The sequence below is a fragment of the Haemaphysalis longicornis genome, unplaced genomic scaffold (assembly GCF_048455015.1).
Source record: "Haemaphysalis longicornis isolate Haplotype H1 unplaced genomic scaffold, Haemaphysalis longicornis Haplotype H1 scaffold_8, whole genome shotgun sequence".
Classification (NCBI taxonomy): Eukaryota; Metazoa; Arthropoda; class Arachnida; order Ixodida; family Ixodidae; genus Haemaphysalis; species Haemaphysalis longicornis.
The window spans coordinates 110,525,063-110,539,600 of NW_027526445.1; the positions used below are offsets into that span (position 1 = coordinate 110,525,063).

General features: G+C 45.3%; 1 protein-coding gene across 2 annotated transcripts in view; it reads left to right on the plus strand.

Annotated features, from left to right (window-relative positions):
* LOC144150144 (uncharacterized) overlaps positions 1 to 14,538 on the plus strand; it is a 40,650-nt gene continuing 26,112 nt past the window's right edge. The window contains exons 1-6 of one of the 2 annotated variants that reach the window (XM_077681978.1): positions 1 to 229; positions 1,174 to 1,213; positions 1,859 to 1,972; positions 4,800 to 4,915; positions 7,723 to 7,836; positions 12,034 to 12,144. In XM_077681978.1, the coding sequence (XP_077538104.1) occupies positions 1,896 to 1,972; positions 4,800 to 4,915; positions 7,723 to 7,836; positions 12,034 to 12,144 (418 nt within the window). In that variant the 5' untranslated portion in view covers positions 1 to 229; positions 1,174 to 1,213; positions 1,859 to 1,895. The remainder of the gene's footprint in view (positions 230 to 1,173; positions 1,214 to 1,858; positions 1,973 to 4,799; positions 4,916 to 7,722; positions 7,837 to 12,033; positions 12,145 to 14,538) is intronic. The other variant, XM_077681979.1, reaches the window with a different exon arrangement.

Below are 14,538 nucleotides of genomic sequence, written 5' to 3' on the forward strand. Positions count from 1 at the left end.
TCTGCTGCTGCCGCCGACGGCCGTCATTTCGGTCTCCGTTGCGGAAATAACGTCTTGAATAGTGGTGCACTGTTTGTTCGGGAAGCGCGGTCGAGCCGTAGCCGGATAACGCTGTTGTCGGCTACTAGCGCTACCAGCGACAATTCTTTCTCGTGTTTTTGCCGGAGACCTGGAGTAGACCATAACGGCTGCGAAGCGACCAGGGACGAGCGACAGCAAAACTCCAGGGGTGAGTGTTTTCGTGTGATGAGGCCGGGTAGAGGGGTTTTCGGAGGCAGGTTTTCGGAGGCCTTCCCCAGTGCGTGCACCCGGTGCCGCACAGATGGGATGCCGCTTCGAACACAGCACCTTTTCTAGAAAGGAACAACTAGTGCGGGCGCTACGATATTGGATAAAGCGTGGTGATTTCTGGATGAGTTATGATGGCCCAAGCGTATATATTAGGTAGCGCGTGGAGGCTTGGAGTAGCGTTGGCCGATAATATTTTATGCGCTCGGGTTGGCTAACGGTACCTTTGTGGTGCAGATAAATGCGTTTGAATTGCTTTCGGGCTGTGCCGTAGTGTCGCTAGCATTCGGTCAATTAAATAGGGGCGCAGTTGGCGGCAATGCCTGTACCCATGGAGGAAAGGAAAGGTTACGAGAGGCCCTGATGTCAAATTTGTGAAGCCGAGTCCCGCCATGACTTGAGCCCACTGAGCCCAGCACCCTCTCCCATCATAATTTGCTGTATCCGGTTTGATTTGACTAACATGGCGTCGCCCTGCCCTTCCGCTTCGAAGCGAAAACAGCTTCGTCGCTAATTCCTCGGTGCGATTTCATGTTCTAAGCTGCTGATTTCGCCTTCAATTTGCCCATTCTAACCCTCTCCCAATGTTTCAATCGAAAAACTGCCTTCGTTTTTGAGATAGAAGGACGATTTTTCAGCTCTTAAGCCTGGCAAAGTAGCGTTTGTCGTCATCATAGCAACAGGCTCGTGGGATGGCGAACGCAGACCACGGGAGCATTGTTTGGGGTCGTACAGCACTGCGGTCTTTGCGCGCTACGTCTCAGCAGCGATAAATTTCACTTCACTTCACAACGAAGAAACACAAAGTGAGCAAAGAACGAACTGTGGCTCTCGCCAACGCTGATCGAAGGGGACTAATACTTTTCCGTGCCATGACTCATGCAGGGACGGCTGCGCACACCGCGTGTGAATGGTGACGATACTGGTGAGTGCGAGAGAATGCGAGTGGTGACGGCGAGGGGTAAGCGTGACAACGAGTGAGTACGAGTGCGTGAAGAAAAAAAATACACCATCTTCCAGTAGGGGAACCCTGAGTATTATGCGAAATCCCACTCGGGCCAGGCAGGATGAGGCCCAATGTACGAAACCTGTATTATAGGCAAGTGTTTTACCGACCTTGCGTTGACGCATAGCTAAAGCCGATTGTGGACTAATCAGTAACATAGAAACTGGCGGGTAACCGTCATAACGTTTTGGTATGGCCGGCATGTTGTATGCCAGCAGTCGCAGATCGCATCGCGAGCAAAGCGGTGGTGATTAATTTTGCGATTTAATTCAGTGCTACCTGACCACGTACTGTGCATGTCCTGAATTTTTGGCCTGCTGACTGCTGTAGGCTCTGGCTTTATGGTCAGGTTACTGTCCATAACGTAGGTTGAGAGCTGCGTTCCCGAGTAAACATTACTATAACAGCAAGACAAACCATATGCACACTCGTGTTTTTGCGGCAGTGTCCGCTTTTCTCCTTCCAAGTATGCCGTAAGGCACATTTAAACTAGGCCATGCAACTGAGAAAAATCTGCAGTAAGAGTTTTGCTCAAAAATCTTTAAATTTCTCCCAACTGTCCAGTTGAAGAAAGAAACGACGACGGCAACTGGAGACAACCATGCTTCATGTACTCACCATCTCTATTTTTGGCTTGGTCTACCTCACTTCGACGGCCCACTGCACTGAAGTTAAACGGTAAGCATTTTTATACTTACGCGTGCATTTGAGGTAAACGGCCGGGATTACTTCCCTGGAGGCTTTCCTCACCTCTTCTGGATCAAAGTGAGCCGGGATGACAGTAACCCGTTATTGAAAAACTGATCTTTCCCGCCATTTGTTATTCCCAAAATCGGCATGCAATAACTTTCTCGCCTATACACAAGGGTTTCTTCCTTCATACTGTAGCATATTTAACAAAACGAAAGCCATCCTTCCCGAGGTGAAAATTCAGCCCGTGGGGTAATAGTAGGTTAACACTGTCCGTTCATATGTCATTTGGTAATGCTCTTGTGTCCTTGCAGAACGCTATGTAGTCCTTCTCGTATCGTAATACAGGCTTCTCTGCTTCGTGGTGTGCCGCACCGGTCGTTGGGCTCCCCATCATGGTACCCCAGTGTTCCCAGAAGCACTCTGTTAACTTCAATTCACTACATTGCACCCACTTTCTCTAGCAACACTGCTTTGGCTGTGTGCACGTTGGAGTTACACACTAGACATTTTGATTTCGAGGTATTTTAGCGACCAGGTTTCACATGCTGTCTTTGCCGTCATTCTCTCTAATACTTATTTTCTTCTACCATTTTTTTTTCACTATGCAACAGCAATGATGTGCCCTCTGTTCCGTTCCCCATTCGGAGTTAGGAGCGCCTTTGGTGTTGACATCGAAGCGCCCACAATTTGTATGCCACTCGGAAACTTCCTTTCAATTCCGACCAGCTTTGCTGCAGAGTTTACATTGGGGCCCTTTCATCATTATCCCCATCAACTGGTTGCTTATGCCCACAGCAGGGCCAAGGCCTCTGCTACTGACATCCATCCGTTCTTGCGTTCCGCCGCTCTAGTCCAGTGTTGGCCACAGAATTTTCATATTTCGTTCCTCCATCGTGTTATGGGCCTTACCCTTCTTCTAGTCCCCTCTCTTGGCATCCACTCTGTTGCTCTAATTGACCACCGATTGTCGGTTTTTCTCACTACATGGCAATCCTGGCCCTTTGTTTTTTCTTTACTTGCACTATTCTATTTTCTACTCGAGTTTTTTCCCTGATCCAGGAAGCTCGCTTCCTGTCTCTAAGTGTTACTCCTATCATTATTTTTTCCATTGTCAGTTGAGCTCATCTATGTTAACAAATGACATTCGTGCATACAAAAAGGCAGTGATCGAGAGAAGCAAGCTTGAAAACAAGTAAGAGGAAGCTAGCGATTGCCAAAAGCAGAATGTACGCACTTAGAGACCATCAGGGCAACATTACGCACAACATGGACAATATAATAATTGCAGCGCAACCATTCTACACCAGACCGTATGCCAGCGACGTCAGACTAGGAGAAACTACTGTGAATACAAGGTTAACTCGCGGAGTCCCACTAGTAAATAAAGAGGAAGTAGAAAAGGCTTTCAAGAGAATTAAAAGAGGAAAAGCAGCTGGTGACGACGGCGTAACCGTGTATTTTCCGAACGAGGGACTGTATATTGCACTTTGAAAGCTTGTTGCGCTATTTTCGGAAAGCATAAAGACTCAAAAAGTGCCCATAGCCCCCGAAAAACGCCAACATTATTCTGCTTCATAAAAAGGATGGAAGAATTACAAATCTATCAGCCTACTCTCAGTTGTTCACAAGCTGTTTACAAAAGTTTTAGTTAGCCGCATAGGTGACTGCCTGGATTGCCAACCACCAAGAGAGCAGGCTGGGTTTAGGAAAGGGCATTTAACCATGGATCACACGATGTCGTCAATTAGGGATAAAAAAAAATCCGCAGAATAAACTAAACCCATTTACATGGCATTTACACGCCACTTCCGCGTTAAAATATTTAAACAACCAGCGAATATAAGAGATCTGCATAAACAATCTGGGCGGCGTGTACAAGGTATGCACGGAGAAGATAACAGTTCATAAGCAAAGCGATAAATTCCCGATCTGAAAGGGAGTACGACAGGGAGATATCAGTTCGACAAAACTGTTCACAGCATGTCTGAAGGGAGTATTAGAAAGCTCGAGAGGGAAAACACAGGATTAAGAATAAACGGAGAATACTTGAGTCATTTCAGGTTTGCAGATGACATTGTCTTGCTAAGTAAGACTGCAGAACACCTGCAAAAATGCTTGACGAACTACAATCAAAAAGTACGGCCGTGGGGGTAAAAATAAATATAAATAAAACTAAAGTAATAACAAATATGTATGCCGAAAGCGCACTATTCAGCTTAGAAAACGAAACGTTTTATTACTACCACGGACAGATGGTTAGTGCTGACCCTACCAACGAGAGACAAATCCGGAGCAGAATAGGTATGGGCTGGGGAAAACTGGCAACCTCTTCCAAAGAATGCAACGTAAGCCACATCTATCTCTTAATCGCTCCAAAAAATATACAACCCGTGCATACTACCGGCGATGAAATTTGTAGCTGAAACTTGGAACCTTACTAAACGAAAGGCGCCTTTAGTTGCATAGATAGTTTGGAGCGCTGCGTAATCTGGTTTACTATATGGTTCAGCTTTTCCTTTAGGCTGCCTAACTGAGACCCGATCTTGACCATTGGAGTTCAGAACATCACCTCCCGCGTCCTTCAACGACGCAAAGCTACTTCCATGTCCTTGTATGATCTGATGGCACCCTTTGATTGGGAAATCCGCAGTTCTTGGGCCCCTGCCCCAGTGCTCTAGCTACATACACTCTCACTGTACGCATTAAGCACACAAAAGAGTACCACGGGAATATCGCACACTACACGTTACCTCACGTTGTTTAACTTTGGCGGCTCTTAAGGCATTCCTCCGTTTACCCCTCACTGGTTTAGGAGTGCCCCCTCCTGCACATCCGACGTTGCAAATGAGTACTGCAAGTACATCAAAAGCTCAAGAAATCGGAAAGCCGAATGTGAAGATGGTGCAGTTGTGTGCCACATGACCTCCAGTAAGTATACTTATATAAATATACTCCGACGATAGCAGCACCCTACAAGATTAACTTTATACAATCGCAATATGGTGGAATAATGCGTTATGCCCCTTACCTTATTGAAATGCAAACTAATCGCATTTTCTCGTAAACGCACCATCACCCACCACACTTACATTAATAATTATGTTCCCAGAAGCCGCGTGACACCGTATGAATACTTAGGCGTTCACATATGAAACCATCATTCTCATGGGTACTACATATTGACACTACCTGTTACAAAACACCGAGGTCTTTTTGGTACCTACGGCTCAACCTGAAATCCACGGCCACAGAAAAATAAAACTTGCTTCTCCAACATTATTCTGGAAAAAACGTAAATACGCTTCATCAATCTTGCATTCATCACAAGAATATTTGACCACTAACTTGGAAGCTTTACAAAAACGGGCGGCGGCCTTTCTCACCTACCGAAACTCCCCCGGTACCCGAGTCCCAGATCAAAAACTCTTACTTTCCCTTCCGTCGAATCGCGCCGTCATATCGCCCGTTTATATCTCCTTCATCACCCGAAGTCAAGCAACAAATTATTAAAACGACCCCGCCGTACTTCAGAGTGACTAAATCACACCCACCCAATAGCAACCATACCCGGTCGAACATCACCATTTTCAAGTTCATTTTCCCCCTGATGCAATACAGCCCTTTGGAATTCGCTACCCGATAAATAGCATCATTCACCCACTGCGCATGGTTTCGAGAAAAAAACTGAACGCCAATTATCACAACTACTGACATCAATGCTGATTCATGGGCTTGCTAGTTTGAATTTCTGCAATTCGTCTTATCTCTCACTCTTTTTTCCAGCTCCTTTGTTTCTTTTTATGTGTGTATGCGGTATTGCTGTTCTCTTATTTCCCTTTTTTGTTAATTGTGTTAACCGTTGCATGTGAGCCATTGCTATGTTCTTGACGCACAGTTGCATTTCTCTTGTGCTGATTCATTGTTTCCACAAATTATTTGCACCCCACCTCAAATAAAGCCTACTGCCCCTTGAGAAACAAATAAAATAAGTGCAAAGAATAACTTGCTTTGCAGAAAAGACACTGCTGTACTGCACCATGGGTAGTCGGGGACAAGGCCGACTTAGGGTGTTTATCTCACACCGTGGTGGAAGAAATTTTAAAATAAATTATGCAAGTTTTAGCCTTAGGGAATTTAAAGTCTACATTGAAGGGGATATTCTTCCCGAAATTGATTTTATTTGAAACATGTCAGGGACATGAACTGTTTTACCGTTTTCCGAGAGTTGATAGCTGTAATTGGTTCCTAAGATCAGCAATATTCTGGTCTGCAACTTTACTAATGCGAAAATAATATAGGAACCCGAATCTGCAAAAAATCATCATTGGTGTACTTGTTGCAGCTGTCCCGCCAAGAAAGTTTCGGAGCTGGAAAGAGTAGTTAAAATGACATGTTTGGTCCAAAGAGAATTCCAACCCTACTTTGCGGAGTAGCAGCCTGGTCCTCTACCGAGTGTGGTATATACAGCGTGGTGCGACGATAATTAGAACAATTTGAAACTTTTCCTGAGTGAACCGCCGCTGTGTTCGCGCTCACACTTCACACGAAGGACGAATTTTGTGGCCTATTTTGTTTCGCACCGGGAACAACCACGGTACTTCCCTGTTCACCCTGAAAATAAATAAATAACGATTTTCGCCTATGGGAAAATGGCGGCTGTTTCGGACGTGCGAGCCAGCGCAAGCTGATCTTGAAATGACGGCACCCCCTGGGGTATTCAGAGCAGAAACGCACGTTTGGGATTCAGGGTAGGAAGGAGCCAAATGGTGCAGCAGACGATCAGAAAATGCACCTAAGAAGGAGCCAAGCGAGTTATCAGACGATCAGAAAACCCGATTTAACATTTTTTGATCGCCTGCCACACCATTTGGCTCCTTCCTACCGTGAATCCCAAACGTGCGTTTCGCTCCGGATACCCCAGGTGGCGCCGTCGTTCCAAGATAAACTTGCGCTGGGTCGCACGTCCGAATCAGCCGCCATTTTCCCATAGGCGAAAATCGTTTTCATTTATTTTCACAATAGCCAGGTAAGTACCGTCGTTGTTCCCGGTGTCATACAAAATAGACCACAATATGCGACCTTCGTGTGAAGTTTGCGCTCGAATAGAGCGGCGGTTTGTTCAGGCAAAAATTTTAAATTGTTACAATTAACGTAGCACCACCCTGTACACGCGTTACCAGCATAGAACAAAATTTGTTGTTCCCTTCTTTGAGGCTATACACACTTGAAGGATTGGTCAGCAATCTGGACGCTTAAGGGGCAATGCGGCCGCTGCACAAAATTCACAACATTTTGATTTGGAAATGTAAATATACGTTGTAAGTTAGTGCGCGACGTATCAGACCTGAACGTTACTTCACATGAGTAGAACAGGTGCACACTAGCAGCGCAGAATTCTGATTGACCTGTGCTATGCTAGAGAGGCCTTTCTGACGACGTTCTCGCTGTAAGACGAAGAAACAAAAGCGATGAAAGAGACGCGTACACAGTGTAGCAGATAATCCAGTCGAAGTAATTTACGTCAAAAGACAAAGAAAGGAAAGCGAAGTAATAGATGCAAATAGATTGCAGCAGTAATAGAGCTGTTAATACGTATCTCCATGCTTTTGCCTTCAAAGCATCCAAGCAGAATAACGGGCCCCGAGGAATTTTGTTTATCTTTCATTAGCTCATTCTGTGCCCAAATTCGAATTCCTAATGCTGATCCTCTATTTTTCGCCTCCCTCGCTGTGCAGCAACGTGCAGTAACGCGGCAGATTGTGAAGACGCGTGTCGCCCCTGGGCCAACACAGACATCTTCGTCAAGCCACAATGTGTCAGCAGCTCCTGTCACTGCGGGGTGTCCGATCGTAAGTCTGAACTTCACGCGCTCATATTACTGTACGCCTGGCTACAAGCACAGGTGTAGGGCAAACTGAGCCTACGTAAAAAATTGTAGCATTGTGTACTTCCGCTACCCTCATGTCATCTCCTCCGCGTTCTGCAAGTGCCCATGAAGACAACATACAAGTATGGTTCATTAAAAGACTGCTCTTCCCAGATTACAATTGTACAATTTTCTTCTCCTCCATCATCAAGAGGCCGTCAGGTAAAAATAAAAGTTTGGTTGATCAAAAACACTCCCGTGTACCGATAACAATGACGCTAATTTTATCGCAAACTTCAATGGAAGAAAGGAGATATTAAGATATTAAATGAAAAAGACTGAGCAATGGCGAGTCCCTAGTGTCTTTCAAGGTACATCTTTATGTTGTCTCAGAATCCCGTTTGTGCGATCGCCAGCCGCCGACTAAAGCCGCTGCTATGAAACTTGACTGGCAATTGTAGTGGAGCCCTTTGGTTCGTTTGATTGCGTCAGTTGTATGGAAACATGCAATATAACACACTGATTGCTTCCAGTGCTGGTCTTTACTACGTCACTGATGCCTATATTCTGTCAATGTAGCGCGAAGTTTGAATTTCTCGATATTTCCGGCCATTTTTCGCCTGAAAGAGGAGTTCGTGGATGGCGTTGAGCTGAGTAAGTTACCAAAGGCTAGTTCTTTCGAACTGAACCAGGTTGTATTTTCTCTTCATGGCCCCTTTCAAAAACTTGGTCATGAACTCACGTCTCAATAGCAGCTGGTAGTCACCTGTTACCCATCGGCAGTGACCAATCAGTTTTACACTCATCAGGGTGATACGTGTGTGATAATTCACCATCGATGGCTTACCGGTCGCCGTCACTGCGACAAAGTATGCACCCCATAAATAACAGTCGGGTGGGTGTCAATCAACTGATGGGAGAGTGAAGTTATTCATGCGTGATGACTAACATACGATCGGGAAACAGAAGTTAGGAGGAGGAGAAAGTACCATAGCGGGTGGGATGGAGAATCGGAAAAGGAGAAAGAAGAGCAAGACAAGAGATGGGGGAAAGGGAGGAACTGGGTGGACATAGAGAATCGGAAAAGGAGAAAGAAGAGCAAGACAAGAGATAGGGGAAAGGGGGAACTAGGTGGACATGTGGGTGGAAATGCGGAAAATTGCGTGGACGATCAGGGTAGTTGCCAAATGCTACCGAGGGGTGGGACTAAATGTTGGAGCAGTGACTGCACGGAGGGGTGAAATCAGAAAATTTTGCGGAAAAGAATCTACCCGGACCCTGCAGAATAGGAGCAGTGAGAACTGTCCGGGAGAGCTCTTCGTCCTAAGGTGGCCCTAAAGAGGCCGATGATATACAGTTAAACCTGTATGTAGCAAACCTCTTTGTAACGAAGTTCGGGATTTAACGAAATTTTCAAATTCCCATCGCCAGCCCGATTGAAACATGTGTTCGCGACCTTTGTGGAACGAAGGCGTTGCGACGGTTATCGCGGATGTGAAGCATTCGCTACGCTGATCAGTCATTGCTTCTTTCCCCTTTTCTCAAAAATCGGCTCGAGGAATTAATTAATACAGCTAATTTCGCGCGCACCGGTAAGTATGATGCTTTTCCTCGTGTGAGTACGAGGTCGGTTAGGTGATAGGCCAGCCTTCGGGGTGTAGTCGCGCTTCTCCACTCCTATCTGTGCAGTTAGTTCGTCAGTTACAAGTTCTGATGCAAGAAAATTGAAAGTTTTGCTTTTCAAGACAAGCTCGCAATTTTTAAAAATTTTCAACGTCGTCTCCGCTGGCGACGACGAAGAACATGGCTGCCAAGTACAGTATCCGAGCAAGTACCCTCTCGACAATTTTGAGTACAAAAAGAGCATCACGTTCGCGAAAAGGCGCGCTTTCAGCATAGGGTTGGTTCTTGAAACGTATTTGGCACCAAAGGTGTCGAAAGGCAAAACGTATAACAAAGTTACATTTGTAAATACGGGAGTAAGTTCTCTTGCTTCTGTGGAGCGCCGTGTAGAGCCAAGTTCCTGCGATAGCAGCAGACTTTAAATCACGCAATTTTTTTATTGTGAAATAAATCCGTGTGAAATCACTTATTCCTAGCATTTTGGTTTCGTACCTGTTTCATTCACGCGAGCCCTAACTCGAGACCTGCATGTAACAAAAACCTGCGTGTAAGAAAAAAATACGAATTTTTGTCGACTTCGTTATATTCAGGTTTAACTGTACATACATAATAATCACTATAATCTTCAGGCTTCACTCATACACTACTTATGTAATGGAGTTAGTTTTCACGCGTTCGGTACGCCATTCTAAGCACGACAGTACTAATGCGCTCGGGATGAGGGAGGACGGGTGTTTCCCACGTCTTTCATTTTCTTTAGTTAAAGGGACACTGAAGGGATTAGTAAAGATTGCGGGTTTACTAGCGCAAATTGTTGTCCGGTATCCATAGACCATGTTTAGACCACTCTGAGTGCGTTTACGCGGATTTGTTTAGTAGAAAAATCAATTAAAAGTCCTGTCCTCCTCTCTGCATCCTCGCCCATTTCTTTGGCGTTTTCGTGTGACGTCAGGAGGAAATGACTTGGCTTGACTGCGCTACTGCACGGCTCGCCGACCTTCCGACAGAGTCAGTCGGCCCAGCGGCCGCCTCACTCTGACTCCGCCGGCCGCCGACGAGTCGTCGCAATTCGTTCGCTCAGTTGAAACTGAGCCACCACACGTTTGTGAATGGAAGAATGTGCCTTTGTTTACTATGTTAGTTTGTACATTGTATCAAGCTCCGAGTCCGGGTCGCTTCACACAAGCGCACATGCGACACTTCGCTGACTGGTACGCTAGTAGGAAAATCTAAGGCCACTTGAAGGCAGGAGAAGTCAGTGAAGTAGGTACCAAGGAAATAAAATGAACTGAAACTTTTACCGTACAGCGCAATACTAGGGAGCAGGAAGTCCTTTTTTGCGCTGGGTGAGCAAGCACAGCGGTCAGCAGCACGACCACACATCTGCGAACGCTTTTCCGTCTAAGAAATGCAATTGCTAGACGTGAGATATTGTGGAAGTTTGGGGGATGCTTACTGCACGAGCGCTATACAAGAAATAGTCACCTAAGCTGCTTGAAATGCTAAAACTAAATAAAAGTGTAAACTGGTTATAGAATATATATCCTATATAACCAACAGCGTCAGTGCTCGCCCGTGGCCGAGTATTGTGGATTGCTAGGCATGTTATTTTTCAAGTCAGAAGTTGGAATCCCCGGGGGTACATTTTTGTTTTTGTAAGTTAACTTTTTCGTTTTCGACCGATGTTTTCTATACTGAGTTCACCATTTTTGGGCCGTAACGTTCGCTGATCCACGAATTAGTTCGCAGAACGCGTGCAGGCTGACACTAACGCGCTAGCCAGTTCTCGTTGGCGTGCTGTTGCCATACGCACCGACTGCTTGCGGGCAGTGGACAAAGGCCAGAATCAACAGACTCTTGGCCTGGTGCGAACACGCTTTTTACGATACAGGCATGAGTGAGGCAAGCTTCAAATATGGGGGGAAAGCGCATTATATTTGAGCGTCTGCGGTGAGGCGGAGGGCGTTCATCCACTGCGTAGGCCTCGGCTAGTGATAGCTAGGATTCCAAGCCGTCATGGGAGGCTTATCTTAGGCATTTTACAGCCGACAACACGGCATAAGCGTGGTACGACGATTACTGAGATATTGAGAGAATTGCCATCAAACAATGCAATGGGATGTCAAGCGTGTTGTTTTACAGAAGTGAAACCGAAACTTGTTTGAATGCTAATCTTGGACATTGTCCAATCACGGTGCATCTCCTCCCGTCGTCGCAGCCTTTAGTTGCTGAGGCCGCCTCAGACCGCGCATGGTAGTTTTTCTTCTTTCGCGCTATATAAAATAATTACCGACTTATCAACCGGATAAATGATGAAAAGTGTGTCAATTTGAGCCAGTCTACGCAACGCAAGCAGAAACGGGAGCTTGACAAATTCACTTCAGTGTCCCTTTAAGGATTTGGGCGTTTTGCTGAACAGCTTTACAGTTTGTGTTAAACTGTCACACCCGTGGTTGTCACACAATGGGTGTTGACGTAAGCTGTGGTCTATTGCTGTTTAGTTCTGCTAGGGCAGAGTGGGACATTTCTTATTTTCTGCTTCTTTCAATTTACTCAGTATGCACGCAGTCGAACTGCCAAGCGAGGTGTGGGATGGAGAACCAAGGAAACAGTATTGAATCGTGGGAATGTATGCCGAACAACACGTGCATCTGCTTTTATTCCAATCGTAAGTACATACTTCTTTTGCTTTTTTTCTTTGCTCTACGCATGCCACTGTGACCAAGGGGTTGGCAGTAATTGCGAAAGGCCTTTGGAAGCTGCCCCACGTCCCATGAGCGGTCAGTTGTTAGGGGACTGCTTGCTTTGACGGGAGGTTTTCTGCGGGCGTCGGTTACGAACATTACATTTCCGCAAAACCATGCCTTCCATTTCGCTTGTACTTATTTTTTCCGTAACCAACACTTGTACGCGCCCTACCAAGCAGTAAAAATTGCTAAGCCCAAGCATAAAAAATCAACAGTGGCCAATGTGTCCGTGCTTGGCAATGCCTGAGCCGCCATTATTGGCTGGTGTTTGGCAAAGGTGACACGCCAACAAGGGCCCAAACTCTGGAACGCCAATATTGGACAATGCTTGTCAAAGCATGTTGGCATGGTAATGGCCATGCATGGATAAAATGCTATTTTCGTGCATATTTCTGGCTGTCTGCCCAGTTCTCATGGCCAATGCTTATTCTATGTGTTTCCTCGTAGCCGGGCTTAAGTTTTATACATGCCTTTATAAATAAAATTATTTGATGTGTACGTATTAAATATTTTCTATCAATGACATGCGTAAAACATATTTCAGGCTGCAAGGCAGCTCATCGAATAGGCGCTGACCATCATGATTTTGTATGCACCAACAAGTTCCTCAACAAAAAATTCAATGATTTGAGGTGAAGGCGTTGAAGGAGCACGATAACACACCAGTTCACTTTCCTTACACGTTTATTATGAACATATCACAGATTTATTCACCACAGGTGCACAGCTGAAAATGTTATGAATCGAAAACAATTTTGTTCAGTAGAAACTGCAACATAAGAGAAAGTAAGAAACAGAGAATAACAACTTTAATCAACGCAAAAACCAAGCAACATAGTACAAAAAATAGAAAACGTTCCATTAACCACCAATCAATGTTAAAATATATGTTCACGAACCCCGATCATAATGGAAATGTAAACAAGACCCGTCTGCTCGGTAATATGCCAGCCTGCCATGAGCACCGTATGTAGTTCAACAGCACTATTGTAGAACAGTCTATCTGCTGCATCCTCCACTTGTCCAGGGGAAAGACGTTTACGTTGCAGCGCCTGTAAAACGTACAAATCTTAATTGCAATGCTAAATGCACGCTGATTGCTAAATACAATACCTAGCACCCTCGTGAACACATGTACCTGTGAAAATATTCAGCGCAAACTTTTAGCCTGTTAACAATCGCTCTCAAACATGAAACGTGCTGCACTTACTGTTATTTATTTTTCTACACAACCTTTTACGACCGCAGTTATTTGGCCCGTTCTTGAGAAAACATGCCAGAATTTCACCGAAAATGTGCTTCACACAGTGACAATCGCAGAAGGTTAACAACGAAACAGAACGAAACAGAACGGCAATGAAACAGGACAACATCTATCTGAATTTGTATCGTCGGTTTGAAAAGGAGCAGGCTTTCTGGACGTATGCGCAACCATCTGTCAAGCCTTTGATGACCTTCTCATCGGTCTATACTAAGCATATTAAGAAGGCCATTGCCTTATCGTGTTTTCGTTCAGCGGTTTCGAAGTCACGCCAACACTTCGTGACAACTTCAGTAAAATGTGCTGTTGGGCTAGTTGGTGCATTATGAATTACGAAGATTGCGCTGAATAGAAAAACAGAGGAAGAAAGACAGACAATGCCCAACTCACAACTATTTATTTGCAGGGAAAGAAGTAGCCTTATATAAGCTTATACATGACATAAAAACACAAAAGCAGATAGTAAAATCGATGACAACACCACAATACTCAGAGCCCGCCTACCGCTTGCTGTCTAAAAAACTAAATTCATTGCTAATTCATTGGGCGGCAGCTTGAGGTTTACGCACGAAATGCAAAAAGGACACAAGCTTAGGTTTTTAGACATTGACTTCTGCGTAGCAGAAAACATGTGTGTTGGATGTTTTGTCCCCGCGCGACCAAAGGGCTCCTGCCATTTGAATCAGCTCACTCAAAAACTGTAAAACATGCGATTGCCTTCATGTGCTTGGAGTCCTCTATTCAATAGTCTTGTACTCATCGTATGCAAACCAGTTTTGCCGCCCAGGTCTCTCGACTATTGGATGCCGGGTACCCTCGTTCGCTACTGTCGGCTGTATCGGAGGCGCTGCTTCAAAAACTTAAGCGTAAGCGGGTCAAACCTCAGGTGATAGTCGAAAATAAAACAAGGCCTGACGTGGTGCCATATTCCCATAAAGTGGCTCACAACCTTAAGCGGGTTGCTACGAAATATCGGGTGCCCATTGTGTTTTCTGCACCATGCAAGCTGGGTGGGTTGTGCAGTCGTATCAGCGGAAAAAAGAAGCCTCATCCA